At 39.5% G+C, this 26622-nt stretch overlaps 2 protein-coding genes across 2 annotated transcripts; both read right to left on the bottom strand.

Annotated features, from left to right (window-relative positions):
* Nucleotides 1–592: 592 nt before the first annotated feature.
* LOC141800572 (limbic system-associated membrane protein-like) lies at nt 593–6992 on the bottom strand. The gene is made up of 9 exons (XM_074683181.1): nt 6973–6992; nt 6826–6878; nt 5785–6126; nt 5465–5689; nt 5059–5358; nt 3663–3922; nt 1469–1573; nt 1212–1321; nt 593–653 (listed from the first exon to the last, which is right to left on the bottom strand). The coding sequence occupies exons 1-9, from the start codon at nt 6990–6992 to the stop codon at nt 593–595; spliced, it is 1476 nt and encodes a 491-aa protein (XP_074539282.1).
* Nucleotides 6993–8699: 1707 nt separating this feature from the next.
* LOC141801018 (B-cell receptor CD22) lies at nt 8700–21445 on the bottom strand. The gene is made up of 19 exons (XM_074683905.1): nt 21272–21445; nt 21096–21161; nt 19665–19763; nt 19141–19252; nt 18904–19049; nt 18709–18829; nt 18471–18607; nt 18152–18274; nt 17864–18010; nt 16554–16659; nt 16049–16212; nt 15788–15937; nt 15482–15613; nt 12960–13041; nt 12789–12837; nt 12473–12559; nt 12200–12333; nt 9917–10040; nt 8700–9589 (listed from the first exon to the last, which is right to left on the bottom strand). The coding sequence occupies exons 2-18, from the start codon at nt 21142–21144 to the stop codon at nt 9938–9940; spliced, it is 1941 nt and encodes a 646-aa protein (XP_074540006.1). The 5' UTR covers nt 21145–21161; nt 21272–21445; the 3' UTR covers nt 8700–9589; nt 9917–9937.
* Nucleotides 21446–26622: the final 5177 nt, after the last annotated feature.

The following is a 26622-nucleotide window of genomic DNA, read 5'->3' on the forward strand; positions in this document are numbered from 1 at the left end:
TTTTACTTTTTGATTGGGAACTGCCGTCTGGTCATTTTGTTAAGTGAGATTTGCCATCAAACAAGGACAGTGGTTTTATTTTTTACCACTGTAGCAACAGCTCAATTTTGTTGTGCCTAAAAAGATAAAATACCACCACAAGAAATACATAATAACAACATTATGAATAAATGAAAACAAAAAACTTTGCATATTTTGTATGAACTCTCAAAGCCCATTTGAAGAACAGATATACTATATCCAGCTACAGCATCCAAGAATATATGTATGTACAAAAATTTATCACGGCTACAGTAAGCAAACCAAATTTCTTAAAGTAAAACTGAATAATAATCACTGTATTCAGAGAATTACTGCACTAATACAAAACAACACCCCTCAGAATGGGTGTGAGTACAAAACTTCACACAATAAATAAAAAGTTTAAAAAAATATATCCACAGCATTTATGAAGCAAGTAGTTTTAAAATTATTAAAGAAACTGTTGATCCAACTGTTCTACTTAAAAAAGCCTGTCCTGTGCTTTTCATGACAGATATGACATTTACCATTTACGGTTTGATGATCCAAGCCAAAGGAGAGACAGTCATCCTCAACTGGATTTAGACAGCGTGGAGTAGATCACTGACTCCTCATTTCCTCCTCTTCTTGACCTGGGGAGAAAAGAATGTGTATATACATAAATAAATAAAAAACTTTGAGACTTTTGAGATTTTATCAATAACTCTCTTGACAGTAACACTGATAGCAGCAGTGATGAATCACATGCTTCAGCCTCAGTTTCTCTTTATTTTTAGACTTCAGGTGACTCTCAAGTGGAGGCTTCTTGAATTTGATCTGATTCAAAGGAGATGTAATTATATATTAAGAAAAAATATGTGCTCACAAGTTACACTGCACATATAATTGAATAACATGTATTACTACTTCAGATAAAAAGATCTAACCTGACCCCAAATGCTGTCATAGAGAGGACGTGTGGAGAATAGTCTGAACAGATAGCTCAGTGGCAGATGTCTTATATGAGGTCATTTGTGGGAGGAGGAAATCTGCACTGTAACATCTCTTTTAGTAATCAGACTGGAAATGACTAGTAATGTGTCTTATCGTTGGTCAAAGGTTTAGTCAAGGTTTGAGTATGTTGGTCTGAATACTCACAGTGTCAAAACCAAGGCACACACCTGGCTTCAGTGCCTCTATGTTTAACTTACCTGGAGACCTCTCCTGCTCTGTTTTCATTCTTCATATGTGAAGGATCAGGGTTCCTGGATTTGATCGTCACCGTTGAGTATGTGACATCATCCCCTTGATTTGTTTGAGCCTAAAAAGACAGAAAAAGTTATTTCATTAAACACCTGAAGGTGTTTGATCATTGTGAATGAAGGTATCCAAAACTCATGTTTGTGTTGACATCATGTTTACTGAGTGACCCAGTCTCTGTATGAGGAGAGATGTTCCTGTCGCTCACCTGTGGAGGTGAAGATGGTAACACACTGATGTTGGCATAAACACAGTCAAATTGATCTTCAGCCACTGATGAGCCCAAGCTTCCTCTGCTGACGTCAAACAGGGTCTGCTGGAGGGTCACAAGATGTCAGACTGATTTTCTGTCTCTTATTTTGTTTTACTCCAGATGTTTTCAACATGGGATTTAGGTCAACTTAAAGAGGCTGTGAAGACTGTCCGTTTAAAGGGGATTGCAGTGACACCTTTGGCCAGAATGGCCAGAATGACTGTCATAACAAGGTGCGTGTTTATTTTGGAAAATAAATGAAGATTAGATCTTCTTTTGAACACTACTTTACTTTGTTCAAGACAACTTTTCACTGGATGCATGTGGGTTGGAATTAACACTATCACACACAGTTTACCCTGTGTTTCAGCCTTAAGCTCCTTTTTCAGCCTTTAGTTTCATGTTTTAGCCCCTAGCTCATGTTTAAGCCTTTTGCTTGTGTTTCAGCCTTTAGCTCCTTTTTCAGCCTTTAGCTCATGTTTCAGCCTTTAGCTTGTACTAGCCTTTAGCTTGTTTTTCAGCCTTCAGCTCATGTTTCAGCCTTTGGCTCATTTTTCAGCCTTTAGCTCTTGTCCAATTGCTTTTCGTTTTGGCTTGTCTGCTCGTCTGACCTTTTGTTGTCAGACAGTCCAGCTCCGTTGTCCACCAATACTACAAAATTGATCCAGGAAATTGTTTTCAGCAGAGAAAAACACAGACACCCTTAACTACCAAACTTTGTCAGCTGATGTGCTGTGACTTTGATGTGCAGGAAATCAGCTGAAAAATAGCATTTTGATATAACTTATATGGCAATGATGATCTCATTTTAAAGTTTGGATTTTAATGAGGCACACATCTAGAAGTTAGACTTTTTTAAGATAATGTTGAAACTCTTCACAGCCCCTTTAGGTAATCTCAGCATCACACAATCAGTGTTTTCCTGAGACATTCATCACAATCTTTAAAATTTCACTGTGTGTCTGTGGATCAGGGTTGGAGAGGGTCATCTTTCAATGAAATGGTGGTTAGTTCTGTCTCTTGTCTTTATAACCAGGTGTGATCAGTCAGGAACTGAACTGAGTTTGTTTAGTGAGTGTGTGAATGTGTGTGTGAAAGAGAAGATGAAACATGCAATGCATGTGCAAATGCTGCGGGTAGTATTTAGATTTAAGAATCTATTTCAGTCACACCTGCTCTACATAGAGTTCATATTAAGGTTATTCAATGTCTGTAATGACACTTTTGATGGATTAATAACTTATATCAGATGTACTCACCTTTTTATTTGTATTGGTCATCTTTTTCCTCCTTGTAAGATAAGAAACACACAAATAAACAAATAACTCACTTCATTAAGAAATAATGTTGCTTAATCCTTAGTTCACGTTTTACAGGAAGCTGTTTAAGTAATAATGGGAAACACAGACGGTCAAACACATGTAGATATTATTTTCAGTCAATTTAGTTAGAACTGTAGAAAACAAGAAATGTGAGGAAAAAGAGTTTTAGAAATATTTCTGTTTTATGACTGCTGCAGACAGGACTTTGTGTAACTTTTTCATAAATCTTTGATGTGCTCTTAATAACACGAGTATTATTCGCAGTATATCAGAAATCTAAAATAATGAAATCCTGTCCATTTTTTGCATTTATATTTCTGAGCCAATTGTTGGGTATAAATCTGGGTAAGAGGTTAAAACAGAATGGACCAAGATGATGCAAAAAGGCTGTTACACATGCAGACATGACAATAATGGGCAAAACGCGTAAGAATTAGTTACTCAACATGTACAGAAAGAGATTACCAATAGTCAAACGTGCACTCATCAGTCAGCGTCTTGCAGTGAAAATGATGTGAGTCATCAGAGCTCACACTGACTCACCAGAAGAGGAACAGAAGAGCCAACAACAGAATCACAAAGAGAAAAACTCCAACTCCAGCCAAGATGAGGATGGACTGACTTCCTGTGTGGAAACAGTGTGTGGTTAGACTGTATACTAACAGAATGAAGCCTTAACAAACAATTAAAATGAATACCTTTCTAGAAGAATCATTAATGACATTAAAAACACCCCCTTTAACAGCCAATCTCTATAAATAATTACCCAAATTAGTGACCATAAAATGACACAAACCATCTGTGTCTGCTCTCATAGTTAGCAGCACTTCAGTTGAGTTGTTTCCCCCGAGCGTGTTCCTGGCCTGGCAGAGGTAGAGACCTGTGTGGGACTCATTCACAGACGACAGAGACAGCATCTGTCCGGAGCCCACCTGGAGCAGGGAGCTGGAGCTGGAAGAAACCGGCCTCCTGAACCAGGTGTAGGTTTCTGCTGTGGGATTAGCCGAGCTACTGCAGGTCAGATTCACTCCGCTTCCCTCGGTGACACGAGAGGGGTTCATTAACACTTTAACGTTCACTGGAGGGACTGAAAAAAGAAAAGAAAATCAGTGTCCATGATACAGTGGATCTGATTGAACAATCTCATATTTTGACACAGTTTGACTGAGCTTTCTGTCTCACATGGTTTTGTTGATTTAAGCGCTGAATTGATCTCCAAAGACTCCAAAAAAATCAGAAAGAAGCAATGTCATGTTATGAGCTTACAGCCAAAAAAACCCTCTGGTTATAACCTGTGACAAAACTTTATGATTGCATTCAGAAGCTAGTGTGCCCGAGAGCCTGAACTGGACTGGAAACTTTCTGATTGTTAATAAAGACATCAATGTGTCTCGGTAAAAGTCAGCTCTTATTCTGAAAAATCATCCCCTGCTTGTCACTGTATTTCAATTTTTGGAAATTCACGTCTCCTTGAAAATCAATAATCTCCTTGAAGTCACCTGTGTTTACATTAGCCAGGATGGAGTGTTGTTTTGTCAGCTTGGATGGAAATATAGAATTTAAGACATCATGTGTATGAAAATAAGAGAAATCAGGTATGAAAGTACTTATTTTTAAAATTAAAAATGGCATGCAACTGAAATCTAATAACAATAAGTATAAAAATGGGATTTTGCAGAAAAAACAAACAAACAGACAAACAAAACAACATAAATAAAGCTGCTAAAAGTGTTTGACCACCAAGCTAGTTTTAACCCCAGAAGCATACTTCTACTGTCTGAGCTGCTGCTCTGATTCAAGTAGAAAACTGAATGAATTTAGAAATGTATCGTTATGATGATTCTGATGTCCTGTAAATCCAGGATATGACCTTAGAAAAGTGAACTTTTGGTCTACACAAACACTCTGCCTGTTCCTTTTGACCCAGTCTGAACTTTTTGACCCCTTCAGATAACAGACAGACAGACAAAGACAGAGACAGAGACAGAGACAGACAGACGAAGTTGGGCAAGAATTGAACAGAAGACCTTCCTCCTTTGTGCTGTTTGTCTATGACTGTTATATTAATGTGTGCACTTCTTTTTTCTGTTGGGCAGCTTTCTGATCCCCCATGATGCAGCTTCCCTTCCAAATAATGCTTGTGTTTTGTAACAGCGATAAAGTTTTGTTGATAAATGAAACCAGTCGGGAGTCCAGTGTATCTGTGTGTATCAGCACACTCACACTGCACGTCCAGGTGAACCTCAGTGGAGTTAAAGGAGTGGATTCCCGTCCTGCTGATGTTGTTCCAGGCCTGACAGTGGTACAGTCCACTGTGGCTCGGCTGAACGTCAGAGATGGTGTAATTCTCTCCTCGGCTGATGTAACGTTCATCTTTGTATAAGGTGTATCCATTTTGTCTCACAGGAGGGTTTGCATCACTGCTGCAGGTGAGAGTCACAGAGCTACCTTTGACAATAACTTCTTTCTCTTCTTCTTCTGATGATGATGGAGTCAGTGACAGCAACACTTTCCTGGGAGCATCTTAGGGAGGAAATTAAAGATTCACTTTGGACTTATAGAGAACTCAGACATGTGACACTGCAGGTATCTTTAAAAATAAATGTTTCAAGTTTGTTTGAGTGCTTACATTGAACATTAAGAGCCACAGAGGCAGATCTGACTGTCTCTTGTCCCAGGACAGCACAGGAATACATCCCAGCATCCTCTCTTCTAGCCTGGAGCACAGTTTTAGAAACAGGTTGTTTGTCTCTAAACCAGACCACGTCTACAGATGTGGGACAGTCTGACACACAGGTCAGATGGACATTGTCTCCCTCTGTCACAGTACTCGGATTAACAACGGCGGTCAGATCTGGTTCAGAAACACAAACAGAGGCATTTTAACTGACGTGAAAGAAAACTGGAGAAATCGTGTGAACATATACTTCAATCCTTCCATATATTTACCTGTGACAGTAAGAAGAGCTGGACGTTTGCTTGTCCATTGGTTAAAAAATGTTGTTTTGAAATGAAAAAAATACGCTCCTTCATCAGAGCTCTGTACGTTGTTGATCTGCAGACTGCAGTCAGACCTCTTGTTGCCCACATATCTGAAGTGATCTGGGGCTGAAGGGATATCAGAAAGATGAACCAGCTTAGGCTTTCCAGAAACACTCTGTCGTTTGTACCAGTCCACTGCAGTGACGATATAAAAGGAGGGATAGTCGTACTCGCATTGTATCACCACTGATGAACCTCTGACAGCACACTGATCTTTGGAGACCACACCCCAGCTTCCACTCCATGCACCTTTGGGTAAAAATACAAAAAAAAAACTTTAGTTGTTGATTTTTTTAACCCACTGAAGAAGGTAAAAACATTCATACACATTCAGAATCAGAATATGTTAAACCACGCTGTGCATGTGAGCACACATACTATTTGGTTATAGAGTCATGCGTCTACCATGGAGATACGCCTCTCTGCCTCCTCTTATTTTTATGAGAAATAAGGCCTGGCCATAAAATGATGGAAAAAAATTAGACATACGATACAAATAAAACAGACGTAAAAAAGTTTTTCTCGTACGTTTCATATTTCTGAAGTTGAATTTGTCCTCTCAAGCAAAAGTTATGCAATGAGAGATTACTGTGATGACTGGTTCCTTATTGGTTTTTCCACCTTACTTTTTTTACTTCTGTCTTTATATTAACTTTCTTTTTTATTGCTGTTGAGTAAACATGGAGTTTCCCCCAGTTGAAGTATGATTCAGTTCTCATTGATCGTGATGTTTTAATGAAATACTGTAGTTCTTATGTTTTTTTTTTTTAAATAAAGGCATTACTTGCAGTCTCTGTTTATTTAGTTATCCATTTAGCTACTGTAGAGCACATAAATACACCAGCCTATATGATTTAATATACTCACACAAAAAGTAAAAAACACACAAATTCTTTTACTTGAAAAATATAAATGAACACTAAAAAAAATCAAAAAATGTTACCCTACCTGGAAAAATGACCAGAATGATCAGAACTGTACTCTTCATAATTAAAATCAGCCTGAAACATCACAACACAGGAAAGAGGTTACTGTTAAAAGCGCCACAAAACAAGCCCATTATTCATCTTAAGGGAACTTTATTGAAGCACTCACCTCTTGAAGCCAGAAAACATATCTCTTTCTTCTTCTCTGAGTTGATTTTGTGGAGTGAAACACAGAAGTTGGAGGGTTTTATTCCTGTTGTTTCCTCCTGTCACCTCTACACACATTTAAACACTGGGAGGAGCTACACCACAGATTAGTTGACTGAGTCTCCTGCTGTGTTTGTAAATATCTCTGATTTGACATATCACAGTTCCTCATACCAGAACAAGTTACCTTCTGCAGAGCTACCCAAAGGAAGAACATGTGGAATCAAAGAAAAAACTCATACAACTTGATGAAAAACACCAGATAAAATAACAGCACAATGTACACTTATGTGAGTTGTTTGATTTTTTAACTTGGTCAGGTGCTAAAAAATAAAACAAGAAAACCTGAAAACCTTGAGATCAACATCTTTTACGTATCCAATACAGAAAATCTGGTCTACAGCGCTTTAAAACAAGAGCCCAATAAAACTCTTATCACCCAGAGCAGAGCTGCTTGATCAGTACTGCCCCAAACTGGCAGAAACTGGGAAACATGTGATAAGTGATTAAAAAATGTAATTCATAAAAAAATGTTAAAATCAAAACTTAACTCAAAAATAAAACTTAAAAATATATCTATATTATATTTGATGTACGTGTATAGTTGGATGTTTAGGGTGTGGATAAAAAGAAAAAGTGTATTCGGGGTGTTCTGCCGTAAAAACACAAAAAGGAAGTAAAAGCCAAGCAGAGCTCAGCAGCAAGAAGTAGTTGGCCCTCTATACACCGCTGTTCTTCCTTTTTTTTTTTAACGTGTGGCACCCCGGCCCAGGTGTGATTTGTCCTGCTTTGTGAGTGAGTAAGAGGGACACTTCAGTAAAAGCTAATCTCCTTTAAAAAAAAAAAAATCTGCTGTTCTTGTCCACAGGGTGGAGATACAGGACCATTCAACAATGAAAGTAGATCAGTGGTGTGGATACAGCAGAAACTGGAAGTTGAACACAGCAGTCCCATTCACAAACAGCACCATGAAACATGAATGAAAGTTTGTTTAGTCTCTCTCTCTTTTTTTTTTGTCTTTTTAGTAGTTTTGCTTTATTTTGAAAAAAGCACAATGGATAACTTTGATGAACAATGGTCTTTAACTTTCTCACAGGGATTATGTCCATCTATATCTATACTGATTTTAAGCTTACATGCTAAAGTGAAACATCATTCTGTAATCTGACCTGACATCTAAACCTCTTCATCCCATTAAACATCAGTGATGACACAATGTGTAGCAATGTGTAGTAACTTTGATGATATAAAGCAGATCAGCTTAAGTGAACTACACTACTCAACATCTTAAATTCACCTTAACACCAAACACTGGACACTTCCCCTGCAACATGCAAATCTGAGGGCGGGAAGGGCAAAAGGTCATGATTAGTAACTTAATGTTCTTTTTTTCTGTCATTTTTAAAGCAACCCAAAGTTTCCAACATGTGTTAAGATCCTTCCTGATGCATGAGCTGCTCTTGAGACACAAAAACTTCGAGCCATGTTCCTCTGCTCAACAGTGTCAATTGTGAAATTCACAAATGGGGAACAAATCTGCTGCAACACACTCTTTACTGAAACAGAAAAAACGTGAATTAAAACAGGAGGAGACAAAAAGATGACCATAATCCATACTCATCCATTAGTTTATTGATTGAACAAAACAAAGCAAAACAAACAACAACAAAAAGACAAAGGTATTGCAAGTTTTATAAGAAGACTTTATTGCTAACAGATATATTTTGAACCAGTCAACTGGATTTATGTTCATTGTTGACATGAAGCACATATTTTTAACCATGGGTACAAATTAAAACATGGGTTAATTGGTACAAACTCACACACTGTATGTTTTTAATCTGACGCTTCCTTCACCCTCGTCTTTTTGAAATGTTGATAAACTAAAAAGCTTCACAGATACAGGTACAGATAAGGTACACAATTCTCTGTTATTTGACTTTAACTACCACATTTAATGTGCACCATTGATATTTTAGCATAGAATTTTATATTGATGCAAGCCATATCAACCAAATAAACATAGCATGTATCAACAAATTAAGCAGAATGTTTTTATTTATTTATCTTTATGTTAGTTTGAGTTTTTGAATGAGTCGCATGTGAAACATATTAAAATCTTCTCAAACAACTCCTTATAATAATAATAATAATTATTTTTTACTACAATACTCCATATCTTGAGAAGTTTCAACCAGAGTCAGTAGTGGTCAGAAGACAAGCTGCTCAAAGTCTCCTTGTCTCTCATTAGCATAAACTTAATCAGTGATGAGGCAGCTGTTTGTGCATGTATTGTTAAGATATGTAAAAAGTTATGAAGTAGCAGCAGGAGTAAGATGTATTGAAAAACAACAGAAGGGACATGCAGCATGGTTTTGCAGCTGGATAATTCAAGGCCCCTGTGGTCTGGTGAACTGTGGAGCGTCCATAACTACAAGAAAGGCCAAAACCAGCCATGAGAAGCACAGTCAGCATTCATGACTTCACATCCATCAAAGTCCTCTGGGTGAGAAGACATGAGACCGTTGTATGTCAGGGAGTGTGCTCTGATGTTCAGATGCAGGAGAAAATCATAAAGGCTGTTGGAGAACACAAAGTCAAAAAGATGGCAATCAAAAATGGTGTAAGTGGGTCAGTGTCAAGAAAATTAGAGTTACGTGTAATTCTTTATACTGTTCTTAATAAGTTGGCTTAGACTGTTTTTAAGTTATGAATTCAAACTGTATTAACATTTTACACAGTCCCTTCCTTTGTGGAAATGAGTTTGTAAAATAATGCCAGTAAGTGAGAAAGTAAGTAAGTAAAAAAAATTCAGTAAGTAAAACAACAACAACAACAACAACAACAACAACAAAGAGAGGACATACAGTGACTGTGGTTAGAAATAAAAGAATATTTTGAATCACCTGGTTTACTGTTTCTCCAGGTTAATGGCAAGGCTGCTGCAGCAAAGTGTAAACAACTTTGGAGGAATCCTTTGGCCTTTTGTCCCCTCCTTGTGGCAGATTGTGGACCTGCACCTGCTCCGCACTGAAACCCACAACAACAAACAGCAGCTGCACAATTTCATCTCCACATCTGACTCACATCACATCATGAAGACCACATCTTCATTTTGCTCCAGAGCCATTAAAATGTTTTAAACATCTAAAACTGGGATGAGAAATTTATCGTCCCCTCATAAACTGAAGAAGGTGTTGGGTATCACAGAAGACAGAGGGTTAAAAACAAAGGAGAAGACAAGGGGTGGAAAGCATGGAGGAAGTGATGACAGGAAGATAAAGAAGAAAGGAAGAGGGCCAGTGCAGCTGTAAAATAAAATCTGTGACATACAAGACATGAAACCGTAGATTACTGCTGCGGTCGACACTCTGCAGGGAGACAGATGGTAAGATAGAAAATGCCAGAATCAGAAAAAAAAGGAAGTGTTAGGAGGAGGAAAGAGACTGAAACAGAAAGAGAGACAGAAACAGACGGACAGACAGAGGCTGTTTTCCAAAATGCCTACTACGTATTACATATGAATGCAGTATGTAGTAGGCACAACACACGGCCTACTGCTTTTGTTTGTAGTATGTAGTATAACTGATCTGTTGGGTCTGTTTTGCAGCATACTGCTCTGGTTTCCAGTCTCAGAAGGCGGAGCAACAGATGATTTTTTTTTTTCCTTAAATATAAATATACAAAACAAGCTAAGGGCAGATCACAGCATTTAGTTATTTTGTTAATCATATCATAGCAGAATCATCAGTCTTGCTTTCTAATATTACACCAAAAGTTATATCATTGACTGAAAATAAATCTGGATTTTTATTTTTACAGGGGATGAAAAAAACACTTCCATATAATCCACGTATGGTTAAAAAGGGGTAATTAGTCTTTTATATGGGCTTCGATGAATTTGTAGAGGTAAACGCCTCTTTTACAACCAGAAGTGACAAGATTTACCAGAGTTTCTTTCTCATCACTTCACTTCTTTCTCACGGACTATATAATGTTAATGTTGTTGTGTTGTGGTTATAGTGCTGACTCATTCCAGTAGATGGTGGTAATTCACCAAAACCTTGACACCTATAAACCTTGATTGATAAAAGACGTCAGCACCATGCCAAACAGTATCCCAGGCAGGCTGAGAAAACCCATTGGGGACGCTCCTAGGGACCTCACAGATGCACCCTAGAAGTTCTGGAGCCCTCATGCTACGTTTTGTGGAGTTACGGCCCATTTGCTGAAAGGCTAGAATCAGGCCTTGTTTCCCCTGAAAAACAGCCCGCAAAAAAAATGCAATTTTCCAAAACTTGGACCCAAAACCCAGTTCTTTGGAAATCCACTGGGGATGCTCCTAGGGACCTCATGGACTCACCCTGGAAGTTTTGGAGCCCTCGAGCTACATTTTGTGGAGTTACAGCCTATTTGCTGAAAGGCTAGAATCAGGACTATTTTCCCCTAAAAACAGCCTGCAAAAAACTGTATTTTTCCAAAACTTAGACCCAAAACCCAGGTCTGAGAAAAACCATCAGGGAGGCTCCTGATGACCTCATGGACACACCATAGAAGTTTTGGAGCCCTCCAGCTATTTTTTTTTGGAGTTGCAGCCCATTTGCTGAAAGGCTAGAATCAGGCCTTATTTCCCCTGAAAAACAGCCCGCAAAAAACTGTGTTTTTCCAAAAGTTGGACCCAAAACCCGGTTCTGAGAAAACCCACTTGGGACTTTCCTAGGAACATCACAGACGCACCTTAATAGTTTACGAGCCCTTGGGCTACATTTTGTGGAGTAATGGCCCATTTGCTGAAAGGCTAGAATCAGGACTAATTCCCCCTGAAAAACAGCCCGCAAAAACTGTGTTTTTACAAAAGTTGGACCCAAAACCTGGTTCTGAGTAAACCCACTGGGGACTTTACTAGGGACCTCATGGACGCATCCTAGAAGTTTTGGAGCCCTTGGGCTACGTTTTGTGGAGTTACGGCCCATTTGCTGAAAGGCTAGAATCAGGCCTTATTTCCCCTGAAAAACAGCCCCCAAAAAACTGATACATTTTTCTGGATCAGTAGGACATCCAGAGACTTTTGACATACTCCAGCTTTTGCAAGTTTTACGAATACTGACCACTATTTACTTAATTTCGGCCAAAATAGTAGCCACTGCTGGTGTAGTAGGCGGTTTGGAAAACAGTGAGAGTTTCTTTACCTGGACAACTTGGAGTAATGAACTGTGATGTAATTGAGGGCGGGGCTTCGACTTTCAACTTCTGTGATTGGAGGTGCATCTTTCATAGGAACAATAGAGGGATGGCAGCTGTCACTCAAGTCCTCTGGCTCCTCCTACACACACACACACACACACACACACACACACACACACACACACACACACACACACACACACACACCAAAGACATCTTAATATTGTTTGTTGTTCTTTCTTTAGAGAGACTCTCAGTTTGTGGACTTTGCCGTGTACCGGTATGTCAGACATCTTGCCCTTCCTCACTGGGAAGGTCTGCTGGGCTGATTCATAGAACACGGTGTCAGCTGTCACTGATGGACGCTGGGGTCATACACACAAACACACACACACACACACACACACACACACACACACACACACACACACACACACACACACACACACACACGATTAGTAACAGGGCATTTTTGTGGAATGGGAAACATTGCTCAGTTTTAGGAGCATCATATTTTTAAACTGATGTCCGTATTAAACAAATACGAAAGATGTTAACTGACTTTATATAATAATGAATCAATGTGTATTTTACCTTGTTTAGTATGTCTCCTGTCTCCATGTCTACTCTGTGCATATTCTTACTATAAAGACAAAATAATCAACAAAAAAACTCAGGTGGTGTCTCCTGCCACAGCATGATGGGATGAAAGAATTAAATCTGTTGTTTGAGTATTTTTCTCTGGAGCAGTGTACTTCCTGTCACCTGATCATGATGGCCACAGTGAGAGTGATGAGTCCAGCAGACACGCCAACAGCTGACGCCAGGGCAATGACCTTTAGACGACCTGCCGGTCAAAGACAGTTATGTTACTTCTAACATCATGGAAACAAAGTAAATACATATCAAAATGTGGTGCACAAAAATAGAAGTGCAGGAAGCTATAAAAAGAGCAGAGGAAATAAAAATAGAAAAGGAGAAAGTGAAGAAAGAGGAAAGCGCATCATCTTTCCATAGTCTAGACTCAAGACTTGTGTTTCCACTTCTTATTTCCAAAAAACTCCACAACTTCAGCTGTCTAGACTCAAATAGTAGTTTTCCACAACACCTCATCATCTCCTTCCTCTCTCCTCATATTGAGACGGATTTACATGACTCACAATGACTCATAGAAAAACAGTCAGGAACCATGACACCATACACAGCGAGGAGTACGGCTCAAGCTGTGATAGACACAGAGGAGGCCTCATCACTCATCACCTCCAACAAACATAAAACTCATCCCATCATCCTGCGTGCCATGACCGAAGACATACTGATATCTCTATAATGAGAAACATGGGATGTACACAGGAGGCAGGAGTGTTTCACTGAACTTATCAGCAACACATCATCCCATCCATGACACGCTTAGAGATGACAATCACATGCAGAAAGGAAAGGGTGAAACCAGCAGGTAAGTCAGCAGAGATGAGCTATAACCCACATTAAAGTAAATAAATGTGACCGCATCGATCAACAATATACACATTTAAAACTCCACTGTGAATGTGTTCTCTCAAGGGTTTATTTTACATTAAAAGCCTTGTCACAAGGCCTCTTATTCTCCATTAGCTTTTATAACTGTCCAGGTTGAGTTATGCTTACTGCTCCTGCCAGCAGGTATTATAACTGTTTGAGTAATGTTTGCTGCCTTTGCTGGTCTACAAAGGGATGATCTCAAAAAACAATGATCATATCCTAAAATAGTCCACAGCCACTGCTTTTCACTGTATTAACATACTGACCTCATGGAAGCATAAAAAACATCACTGTTCTCAAAAGTGACACCAAATATTAGTAGCTTCCTTACTGTTTGGCTGCATTTAGCCCATCTCATCCATGTGAGTCGTGTCTTAAAACTTATTATTATGCTATGGGTTTTTAATTCACCATGAAAGTTATATGATCTCTGTCCTTATATGTTTTTTTATGGTCCTAACCCCTTTGTTTTTATGGCTCTTATTGGTTTTTATGTGTTGTTTTAATTAATTTATTTGTTTTACTGATGTTATTTGATTTTTATTGTGCAGCACTTTGGGAAACTTGATTGTTTTTTAAAAATGTGCTGTATAAATAAAGTGGATTGGATTGGATTGGATTTGATTGGATTGGATTGGATGTAAGAAGATGGGACACAAGAAGAAATTTGAAATCAAGTTAACATCAAAAAATCTTTGTTTAAGGCTGTGTTGAGACCGATACCAGGTATCGGTATTGGGCCGATACCAGGCTTTTTTCAAGGTATTGGTACTCTTAAAGGCTGCAGATACCAGCAGCAGATACTCTAGGCAAAAAAATCTTACGTTTGAGCAAGTCCTCCTCGCCACTGGATGCTGCTAATTTTAACACCACTGCAAATGAGCGTCAGGTCCTTTTTCGACAACATGAATGAACCAGGAAGAGTTAACAGTTAAACTGTTTTAATTTGCACTTTAGTTTACTTAAAAAATATGTAAACTCTGACAGTTGTTAGTTTTATTGTGCACTTTTAATATATATATATATATATATATATATATATATATATATATATATATATATATATATATATATATATATATATATATATATATATATATATATATTTATATATATATATATATATATATATATATATATATATATTTATATATATATATATATATATATATATATATATATATATTTATATATATACATATATTTAAATATTGATCAAAAAAGTTCTATACTCAGAGTTGTTTATGTTTTATTTGGACAGTTAATTTTCTACTTTTTAAAGAAAATCCTGCAGACAATACTTTTAACTGTTCTAGAAAAACTGAATTCATTTTTGAACATATGTAATCAAAAAGTTTGCCCTCAATCCACCCCTGTTTCTTTCAAATCCAGTCTGAGGCAGTTTAGCACTTTTAGCTTATTTGCCAGTTCTTAGTAAACACCAGAAGAAGAAACAGAGGGGGACCTCACTCTTTTGATTATTTTCATTTATATTCCTGTTTGCAAAATACATGCTCATCTTGAAAGCCAAAAACGAAAAATAAGATGTGGAATTGAGCCGTTAGCTTGGCTCTCATGACAGATTTGTAATTTCCATCATTGAGACACATTTCTGTCTAAACTGAAAATCTGAACCTCATGTTGGAGCTATCAAAGTCTGTGGGATTCATCCTCTAAAGAATATGGATGTTGAAAATTTAATATAACTTAAGTAAATGCCAACATAGCTTTCTGTTCCAAGATTTCCATGTATAAATCATTCTTACCTCTGACTCGTACAGTGAGGACAGGAGAGCTGTGGGCTCCGATTCGGTTCCTGGCCTCGCAGTAGTACTGACCGCTCTCTCCAGGGCCGACCTCTGTGAAGGTGAAGACAGGTCCGGACTTTGTGCCCCACGCTGCAGGGGCCACAGAAAGAAAGAGAATCTGCTCTGACAGTGATTGAGGATCCAAACCAACAGAAACACACAGAGAGCAGGAACCTCCCTGACTGCAAACATTCACCACAGCTTATGGAGTCGATGGTTTTATAATGTTAACCTTGAGTGGAACCACATTTTTACAATGCTAACATTGAACAGAGCCTCCGTCCTGAGCAAGGCGGTGCCATGTGAAGTTATCCACCGCTGGGTTAGCCTGGCTGCTGCAGGTTAGGGTCAAAGGTCGACCAGCATCCACCACAGTGGAGGGTCGAGCCAGAACAGAGGTGTTTTTTGGAGGATCTGTATAGGGAAATGAGAAAACTTTTGTCTTTAGGTACATTTCAGCACTTACAACCAATAAGGAAACTTAAAAACACATGACCTGGACACAAAAACACACCCTCCACTTACACAGAACAGTCAGAGTAGCAATAGAAGAGCTTTGGTATCCCAAACGGTTCCACGCCGTGCAGTAGTACTGACCAGCATGACGAGCTCGCACTGACGGGAACGTCAGGTTCTGGAAGCTTCCTTTATTCAACACCTGGTCACCTACAATGTGATACCATGCATACCTGCAGAGAAGAGTGACCAGTATGGAGAAGTAGATGAAGATGATTATGATGATGTAGATAACAATGACAATGATGCTCATGAAAAAAAAAGAAGAGCTTATGGGACTGGGTGAACAACAACAAACTAAGCAGTTATTGTCAATATCCTGTTCGGATTAAACTTAAAAACCTGATTCATTCCATCTTTTTGCAAAAGATGCAAAAATGCAAAAAAATGATGATAATGATGACAAAATCAGAAAAAAAAAAACAAAGCAAAGACTTTGTGAGGACTATTGCAAGAAATAACAGCATCACAACTCTGCTTAATGTCTGGTTAAAAAAAAGACTCTTGATGATACCTGTTGGCAGGAGGGTGGGTTTGGCTCTCACAGCTCAGGTTTATGTACGAGCCCTCCCTGATGTCACCTGGAGGAGTCTGCAGCACACGTGTGTTCTTTGGAGAATCTTATAAGACACAGAGTGAGAGGATAATAGGAGCATCTTTCTTGATTCATTCATTTCAAAGATGATATGAGGAGTTTCTTTTGTAATTGCACTCCCTCACCACCTTGTGGCCCGGAGTCTTTGCACACTGTGGAAGATTACTTTTCGCAAGGCATGTGTTTTGGAATTAGATGGAGATCAGATCAGACAAATTTTCTTTAATACAACTTTTTACTGGAAACAAAGCTCAGAGGTAAGGTATTTATCAGTACAGCAGTGCTACAGTTTAAAATATGACATCAAGCAAACGTTGTAGAAGCTGGCTACATGTAGCAACATCGGCTGCCAGTTGCTCTGACGTACCTGTAGGCTAACCTGACAACAAGTTAACACTGTCAGTTTGTATGTAGCTTAGTAGCTGTTTATATTTAGGGCAGCTGGCAGCTTGGTGCTCTAAGAGGTGTCCGTAATGTGTAAAGTTAGTAAATCCTGGTTAGCTATGTCCTTTCAGTCATCTACCAAGCAGAGCTAACATAACCTCACTCTTCATTTTATTGATAGACTCTCAAGTTTGAACAGACCACTGCAGAATTACTGCTGACTGTGGGTTGGAATGAACATTATCACAAACAGTTTAGTCCCTGTGCTATAGAGTGATACAACTGATCAGCCTGAGCTAAAGGCTAATTAGCCTTTAGCTCGGGCTGATCAGGCATATATCTAGAAGAGAAACTTTTTAAAGATCACTTTCAAACTCCTCACAGCCCCTTTAAATAAAGGTTTGTAAGGAATGTTTTACTCAATACTCCTGGTCAGGGGAGCATCTAAATGTTGAGAGAAACGGTGGAGCATTTTTGTTGTGAGTTGATGACATGAGGAGAGAGGAACTAGAGATAGAGCCTTTCAGTTTAGGTGTGGAGAAAAGGGCTGAGGCATTTAGGAAAGCCAGCACTTTCAGTATTAATCACTTCCTGGTAAGTCCACATGATCGAAGAATGCCTTTATGATTTTGGTTTAAAATAGACCTGTTACTCCATCAGTCTGACCCAGACTAACCCCAGACAGATTTCACAACAGGTCACAAGTTGGAAACATGCATCTGATCTGATATGGGTTCAGAAACTCTTCTCAGTGCTTGAACTGAATGCTGATCTGAGTTTTGATTCTGAACTTGTAGGTAACTAAATCTTACAGTGTTATAATGAAGGTATCAAAGAAAGCTCACAGGTCACATTGAGTAGAAGTGGTTTCGAGCGGTCCGTCCCCAGTGAGTTTCTTGCTACACAGAAGTACTCTCCTCTGTCCGTGTATTTGAGGTAGGACAGGTGCAGCTGAGGACTGAAACTGTCTGGGATGCTGCCGCTCTCCATGTCTGGGAATCAAAGAAAGATGGGAGGTTTTGTCTGAAGCAAGATGAAAAGATGTGGTGCTTGAAGATGAGGTTTTGTAAATGTGCATGCGTGTTTCTGCCATTTATATTTCTAAACCAGATTATCATGCTGCTGCTGTGTACCTTTGAACCATGCAAAGCTCTCTACAGGTGGAGCTGCATCACTGCTGCAGGTCAGAGTGGCTGATCCTCCCTCCATCAGCTCCCCCAGCGGGAAGACGGATATAGAGGTGGAGCGAGGAGCATCTGTGAGGGCAGTGGTAGAAATGAGAGGAATAGAAAAGAACAACATGAGGAAAAAAATGTTTTAGCAAACCATATTTCTATGTGTCGAGGCATCAATACAAAACATCAGAGCAACACAAGCTTTAAAAGCTTTGTCTTTAGGAGTGAGTTGTTCTTTATTTGGTGATTGTTTAATTGTTTGATGGTGATTACTCACGTCCCAAAGCGAGAGTGAGAGATGGTGACTGGACGTTCTGTGGTGGGATTGGTCGACAGTTGTAGGATCCTGCATGCTGCTGGTCAAAGCGGTTTATTATCATCCATTTCTCATATGAGCCGAGGTTCAGTCCACTCCTGTGTGCAAAGCATTAAAGCCAGGACATTATTACAAAAAAATAAAAAGATCATTTTATCATCCCAGAACTACTGGGAGGTGCACATGTTTAACAACACACCTGTACAGAGCAAGGCTCCTCCCACGAGCAGCACAACCTGAAGCCTGGCAGCCAACAAACACAGTCTCACCAAAACCGAACATGTTAGCCGGCCTCGCTGGATGGACCTGAACCTGGAGGTCTGAAATAAACAAATATTAACATATAAAGACCAGCTGTTTGAGTCCAGAGCAGAGCAATCAGTTTGGGTCTAACCTGTGACATCCAGAGTGATGGTGTTGGGGGACGTCCATCTCCCCAGCGGTTGGTCTGTTTCAAACCTGAAGTGGTACTGACCCGCATCACTGAGCCTCACAACCCGGATCTGGACTGAACAGCTGGAGTAGCTGCCCCCAATGTAGCTGGAATCAAAGTTTCATTTGTCATATTTTCATATATTACTTCACATTACCTGTTTGTCAACTATTAAACATTCTTGTGTTTTTCTCTTACCGGGTCCGCCCTCGATAAGACAGGCTGATCTGGTTTGGGTCTGTGTGGTGGGTGAACTCCCTACGACCATCTGAGGAGACCCGAAACCACATGACCCGCTTCACAGTGTGACCTGTGAAAAAAGGAATCACAACCAAAGCACCGGAAATTATTGTCTAAGACAGATCAACAGATTACTATTTTACTTTTTATTTAACCAGGTTGGTCCCATCGAGATTAAAAACCTCCTTTTTAAGGGAGACCTGGTCAAGACAGGCAGCAGCAAAATCATAAAGTTACAGACAAGAATCACATAAACAGACAAAGTACAGTCAATTAAAACACATGATAATGAATTAAAATCCCGTTCCAGGAAACTGCTCAAACAACAGACTAAAGATGCACAAAGGACAGAGGCAATAAATGAAACAGATTTAGGCTGTGAACCACCACTTTTTCTTTGCAAATGAAAATCAGTCACTTCTTGTACCTTTATTGCTTTGTTAACCACTGCATAAAAGGTTAATACATAATACATGTGATACCTGATGGGTAATCATAGCGACAGGGCAGAGTGACAGTTGTTCCTGCCCACACACAGATCTCCCTCCGAGAAAATGATACTGACCACCTGCTCTGGATACCTGCAGGACACAGAAATCAAAATCAAAGAATAATTATTATTGAAGAAATTATTATGACACCAAAATTAAAATACATACAATACAATATGATGTCTTATGATTTGTGTATTAGGGCACAATAAGAAATGATACCTAAAAACAAGCCAGTGTAAGGCATCTGCCTCTGCTGCCTTAAATTAACCGTATGTGTCTAATTCATCAAAATATTGTGTATGTTTCTGTAATTGTTAATCCAACAGCATGTGCTAGATCTTTAATCAATGCTAAAATATAACTACTAGTTATCCAATATATAAAGCACATTGTTATTTTTTGAAAGCAAGATTATGGGTATTTACTGTCATTTCTAATCAGAGAAAAAAAAGGGTTTTGTGTTATTCTGTTATTCTTGGTTAATTTATGACTTTTCAAAGAATTTCAGTGTGCTGGCTCAAATTTGTGAAAAAAAAACCTGAATTCAGTTTGAAATTCCTCTCTACTGTTTGATACAGTGATGTGAAGAGAACTCACTGAGAAACAAAGAGTTTGAGTTAAAGGACTTGGTTTTATGACAGGCGGTCTGTTAGTTAAGCACTGTACATAATTTTGTATGGTGTTGTATGGTACAGGACAGTATGGAATAATGGGTAATTAAATTATATCTAATCCTATTGTATGTATAACCCCCAAACAAATAAATAAATAAGTAAATTCCCCCAAATTCCCCTTCAGCATTTTAAAAATGTTTGCCAAAAGAAATGTGCTACTTGGCTTGTCCTGCTACTCTCAGTATTCATTGTGAAAAATTACAAGAATTACATAACAAAAAAGTCAAAGCAAAGGCCAGAGGGTGTCTTATGGAAAGAAAATACAAAGAACAGTGAATGTAAAGATTTCCCTCAGTGTTGCTCTCAGGAGCAAAACCCTGATCAGCTCAGAGGGTGACACATAAAACTGAAGCAGTGACAGTGAGCCTGCATGTGCAGCCGTCGTGTCGTCCTGCGCTGCTAACTGCCTGCCTGGCTGACTACCTTGCACAAAAGACAATCAATACTTATAAATAACTGGAGCGTAAAGGCAAGGGCACCTGGCTGCAGAACCTTATGTGCATGATGGATCAAATCAGTCAGTCAGTTACTTTGATAAGATTGTACTTTTCTTTTTTTCCACTTTGTTGGAAGTTTTACAAAAAAAATCTGGATTTCAAATCATACACCTGACCATTAAGCTGATTACCAGGTCATCTTACATCCCTTTAAATGTTAAGAAATGTACTTCATTAATTCTTTTCATCTCAGTTTTAATGCTAAGCTTTCTAAAAGTTACAGATCCTGATTTGTGTTTCCCTCCTACCTGGTAAAGTTGTGAGGATGGTGCCCAGAACTAACGCACCTGCCAACATCTCCGCAGACACGAGCTCTGAAATGACACGGGAGAGGAAGCAAAGCACAGGGAGACAGAGAGGTGAACAAAACATTCAAAAAAAAAAAAAAAAAAAGCTATTCATCTGATTAAAAAGAAACACTTACTTCTTAAGGTATCTTCATACACCTCAGTCAGTCAGCCAAGACAGGGTTCAGGGATGCAGTGATGGAGGTGATATTTTATAGTGATGAGAGCTGCACGCTGATCAGAATCAGGTGGTGGGAGAAGGGAGGAGGAGTAAAAGGGGCAGAAGGAGGAGGAAGAGGAAGTAGGGTGCTTACCCTCTAATAGTCCAGTCTTTAACCTTTTAACTGTGTTTATTTTTACGTTTCCCCACTTCTCTCTTAACCTATTTTTAAAGTCTGATGGTGGAATGACTTGGGTTTTATTGAACAAGTGATGTCCGTGTGATCATGCCACTTTCACATTTGTCTACTCGAGATGTCATTGACCTGTGACACTGTTATTATCCGTCCATTTTCCCTTCTGACTTTTCTTCTCTTTACTTCTCATTGAACATGTGATGACGCTTTGCTTTTCATTGTTTATGACAGCAGATTCAGTCTGTGAAGATTGTCTCACCTATGTCTGTAGACTTTTAGCATCCTCTTTGTTAAGATGCAGCAAAAGATGAATTTCAAAAAGTAACCTTAACTCTAACATTGTTTCAGTCCTCATTGTTTGCTGAGCTCTTTTTAATTTGTCCATTTTCTTTTTTTTTTTGTTTGTCTTTCAAGGAGGATGAGTTTCACTGATTCCTGTGGAAAATTTGGGGATTGATGTCATGACGGCTCTGACAACAAATATTAATCCCACATTGCTACTGCACTGGGATACAGTGAGCACAAACAATAACAGACAATGATTCTGAAACTTCCCTATGTGTGAGTATCTACTTCAAACTGAGACAAGAAGCTGTTACACTGAGCTAACCGGAGAGATTTACAGCATTTCACTTTTCAGATGATCAGCAGTGAAGACGAAACATTAATACCACAACCTCACCAGCAAATCAGTTCTGCTCATGTAGCTCCAATCACCAGCAGAAATATCATTTCATCAGTGGGGAAATATTGAGTCAACAACAGGATGAAAGCTGTTTCCTTTCATGTACAGCTGATATTTTCTTCCTGTAAACTGACAATTTTTGAGTATATTGGATTTATTGAGTTTTCAGCTTTGGTTGCTCTCTTCTTTTTCCTTGTTTAACAAAGAATAATCTAATGCCTCAAATTCACAAGATACATCTGCAGTCCAGCTCCGCTCTGTTGCGTGTTGACTGTGTTTGTCAGCTCACACCGGCCGGGTGTTCAGTCTGGTAGGCTGCATGACTGACAGACAGCTGGAGTCACAGATCGAGAAGTTCCCAAGCTTCTCACTCCACTGATAAGTCTCTCTTCATTCATGTTGGACTGTGAAACCTCAAATCTGTTGACGCCTGGTCTTGCTCTGCTTGCTATGGCTGTTGATGTAGTGAAACTAAAAAAAAAATCAGATTTTGTCACGGTTTGTTTTATTTTGAAAGTCACAGGGTGTTTTCAGTCTCAACTTCCTGTGTCACTTGATCTCCCCTACGCTGACTTTATGTGTCACAGCTCTGCGTCTGGCAAAAATAGGATGGCTGCGTATTACCTGAGACATGCCATACCATCATAGCAGCTGGACTGCAACTGAGTGGATCCAGTGTAAATTGACAGATTGACTTGAATGGCAACCTATCTGATCTAGTGCCGTGATGGAGACAGACTGGAAACACTCATCTGGTGTGTTTCAAACAAATCATGCACACAGCAAAAAGGTCACCAGTTTAAATACTAGTTCAGGCAAGATGGGCCTTTCTGTTTGCATGTTCTCTGTGAATGTGTGGGCTCTACCCTGGCACTCCGGCTTCCTCCCACAGTCCAAAAACATGCTCATCAGGTTAATTGGTGATTCCAAACTGCCTATAGGTGTGAGTGTGAACTTGGGAGTTTGTATGTCTCTTTGTCTGTCTGTTGTTCCTCCTCTTGATCTGAGACAGCTGGGACAGGCTCCAGCCAACCCCACCCCTGAGCAGGATAAGCAATAGAAGATAAAGATGAAATACGTAAAGTCATATAGAAATAATGATTGAATTTACCAGATACCAGTTGGTGGAAGGATGATGTTACATATTTAACATATCAGTAACAGTACACTGAGATATTTAATAGGAGAACAAATTTGCTTTGTGGTAGTTTTTGTTTTTAACTCTCTTTTGACCTGCTGTGACAGGAAAAGACTCTGAGACTGAATCCGTCCGCTGAAACAAAACAATTGTTGAAAGATGCTAAAATGCCCACAGAGCTGAGGACAACTGAGGACACTGGTGATAATCCGCCAGGGGATTATCTCAGTGAGTGGCATGAAACCCACTGTTGACGTTTTACTCTTCGTTCTTCATCAGTGATGATCTCAGTGTGGTGTGCAGCATACAGAGATCAAACTTCTGCTGAAGACAGTCAGCCATCGCTCTGCGCTGCTATTGTCAAAACATGTCAGGAGCTTGGACATTATAATTGACTGGTTGTTGAAAAGACCGTCATGTTCGGTTCATTTGTCAAATGATTTCAGGCCTGCCGGTGTACATTAATACACATTAGTCTAACAGACACACGCGGCAGCCCAGATGTCCTCTCATCCACCGCTCTAATTGAGGATTTTTGGCGCAGAAAAACTAGCCACAAGCAGACGTGGGGAGGTTCGAGACCTCTCAGTCAACTGTGTCCACTTAGCCTGATGAGTCTAAATGACTTTAACATCCCACCCTGCTTCAGATCGGCCAATAGATGTCAGTTTAACGTCATGACTCGGCCAATTGGCTACTTACCCGCGCTCTGACCCAGGAGTAATGATGATGTAGAGTTTAACGTTTCTGTCAATCGCTATTCACAGGCATCCAAGACAGGAGAGAGGTGAGGGGTTGAACTTTAAGGCTTCAGAGATGATATCGTGGTACATCTGGAAGTGAACACTGATGGTTTAATTATTAGCTGAATGATCAAAGATGACGGAGGAGGGAACTGGTCAATTCTGCCACAGTTTAAGATGTACTTGATTTTTTTTCTTTTTTTTTATTGGGTTGGTTTACCGTCCCAATAGGAATAAGGATATAAAACTTTATCTATTCTTCCTGTTCTTCCTAAAAAAATGTAATACTTTATGATTTTGGTGGACATCTATAGGCCTACCAGGTCCAGATGAGGAATCAAATATAAGACAAATGTGACATACCACTTTGGACCTTGCTTTCCACAGCCCGGAGGCTATCAGGAAACCCTTTAGAAAACACCCTTTTACTCAAGAGGTCTGCACTATGTTAAGTTGGGAATTTAAACCCGACTTTAAACAGCGACCCTAATAAGGAACAGAAACTCTGGTTGGGAAAGTTACCTTGAAAAAATAATCAAAATCCTCAGGATATGAGGTTAAATGAACAATATATTCCAGTTCACAGATTGCTAGGTTGGATTATGAGTCGGGACCCAAAATGGGTCGCAGGTCCTCCTCTAGCCAGTCTCCACATGACAAGTACACTTATTTGATTTAATGATCCTGGATCCCAGGAAAAAAAGGCATTTTGGTTGTGGTCTGAAGTTTTAAAAACCTTCCCCCTCTCGGTACAGTCTGTATTATGTAGAGTAAGAAGAGTGGTGGGCTTTGAGCTTAACCTGCAACCACAGAGTGACTTCAAAAGGATCACTGCGCACTAATAGGTCAAAGCCTGATGTAATCTTAATGGGAAACAGACCAGACTAAACGAATGAAGAGAAACAGATGGATGGTGGTAGATTAAGTGTGACTGACCACAAACAGAGAGAGAAAGAGGGTGAGAGATGGAGGAATGAGAAAGTTTGAGGGGGAAGGTGGGAGGAGAAAAGAGGCAAAAACACAATGAGGTAAGGCTGCTGAGAAGGAGGAGGAGGAGGTGGAGGGGGAGAGGAGACAGTGAAATGAGAGGAAAAAGGAGAGGTGAGGAAATAAAAAAAGAAGAAAAGGAATAAGTGTTAGTTTTGTCTGAGGAGAGAGAAAGAGGAAGAGAAATGGAAAAAAAAAAGTGTGAGAGGGAGCAATAGACAAATGCATGACAGCGTATCCGACCCTTACAGTAGGGAAGGTATCCGTCCGCTGACCGCAGCCTCCAGGCCCGATGAAGTGTGACCGTCTGGTGGTCGGACTGGACCTGAAGATTTTCCGCTGTTGCAAAACACTTCCTGCCTGCTGTTTTCATGTAACGTGAGCGCTCACAGTTTGCTCCCCTGCCATTCTTTAAGTCGTACAATATGTTATTTCTATGTTCCTCCTCATGCCCACAGATTAGACTCCTGGCTCTGCAGGCCCTCCAGCCTTGGATGGACTCCACGTAAGCAAATAACCATTTGACTGTCCAACATGTGTTAGTCTTCAGATTGAGTGGTGCTCTCCACGGGGGAGGAAGTCTGACGATGATCAGAGCTACAACCAGATCTGACAAGGTGATGTGTTGTTCCTGTGCTGTCTTTTAGGAGCTCTGCAGGACGACTTGATGAGGAGGAATTCAGCCAAGAGAATCAATGAACCAAAGAGGAATTAAAACTACGAGACAAAAAATAGAAACTTTTTCCTTGTTAAGCTGTTCTTATCAATAAAAAGCACAATATTTAGCCTCTCAGACGCTCCACTTACATAAATAAGCCAAACCAAACACTTATGAATCTTTTAAACTCTTAAATCTCTAAGTCCTATAGGAGCTCTATTAAATTTTCTCTGCTTTTGCTCATTTCAGTTCCATTCACAAACTGGGCTGCAGGGTCGGGTTTCTGCTCTTCGTCTGCCAGAGACCTGTCTGTGGCTGCTGTGGTATTCCACGCTGAATGAGTCATGTCTGGTGGTTATTATGGGCAGGGGTTTGGCTCCCCCCAGCTCTCACCCCGTCTAGTGGCAGCTGACAAAATTACATCTTTTTTGAGCCCCTTCCAGCCGAGCCGACTGTAGGATCAGGTTCTCAGTTAACCAGGCAGGATGAGTTAAGGAAACATTTTTGGTTTGTGGTGTAAGACTTCAGCTAAGTTTACTTTATGTCCTATTTCTATCCAGGTCAAAATACAAGGAGGAAGTGTTCTTTAATCCTGAAAATGAAGCCATATTGGACCTGATTTTAACATTTTAAACCTTAAAACAACAATGATTGAGGTTTTTGTCAAAACCTAGCAGGACTTTAAAGATACATTCAGTTTAAAAGATGACATATTATTGACCACAGTCCTAAAAAAACGCATCATTACTGAACCAAACAAGGAAAATAAAGAGAGTATAACACTCAAAAGAGTAAAAGAAGTGTTCTGAAAAGGAGTCTGTGAATATTCTCAAAGTGCTTTCATCTTTATGGCCTAAATTCACGTTATATGGCATGCTAATGCTTTAATCCCTTTAATATACTCAGATTTACCCTCCCACT

The sequence above is a fragment of the Halichoeres trimaculatus genome, unplaced genomic scaffold (genome assembly GCF_033239565.1).
Source record: "Halichoeres trimaculatus isolate MK-OKI-2021-1 unplaced genomic scaffold, fHalTri1.1 fHalTri1_scaffold_12, whole genome shotgun sequence".
Taxonomy (NCBI): domain Eukaryota; kingdom Metazoa; phylum Chordata; class Actinopteri; order Labriformes; family Labridae; genus Halichoeres; species Halichoeres trimaculatus.

Bases quoted from the DNA above. Each gene is read 5' to 3' on its own strand.
- LOC141800572 (XM_074683181.1), bottom strand. From the start codon at position 6,992: ATGTTTTCTGGCTTCAAGAG. The intron at 1,574-3,662 runs GTGCTGCTAACT...ACCCTCCAGCAG, and splicing joins GGGGAAACAACTCAACTGAA to ACCCTGTTTGACGTCAGCAG. The intron at 654-1,211 runs GTAAGTTAAACA...TTTTCTCCCCAG, and splicing joins AGAGCAGGAGAGGTCTCCAG to GTCAAGAAGAGGAGGAAATG.
- LOC141801018 (XM_074683905.1), bottom strand. From the start codon at position 21,144: ATGTTGGCAGGTGCGTTAGTTCTGGGCACCATCCTCACAACTTTACCA. The intron at 18,011-18,151 runs GTACACAGCAGC...TTTGATTCCCAG, and splicing joins GAGCTTTGCATGGTTCAAAG to ACATGGAGAGCGGCAGCATC. The intron at 12,560-12,788 runs GTAAAATACACA...GTATGACCCCAG, and splicing joins CAGGAGACATACTAAACAAG to CGTCCATCAGTGACAGCTGA.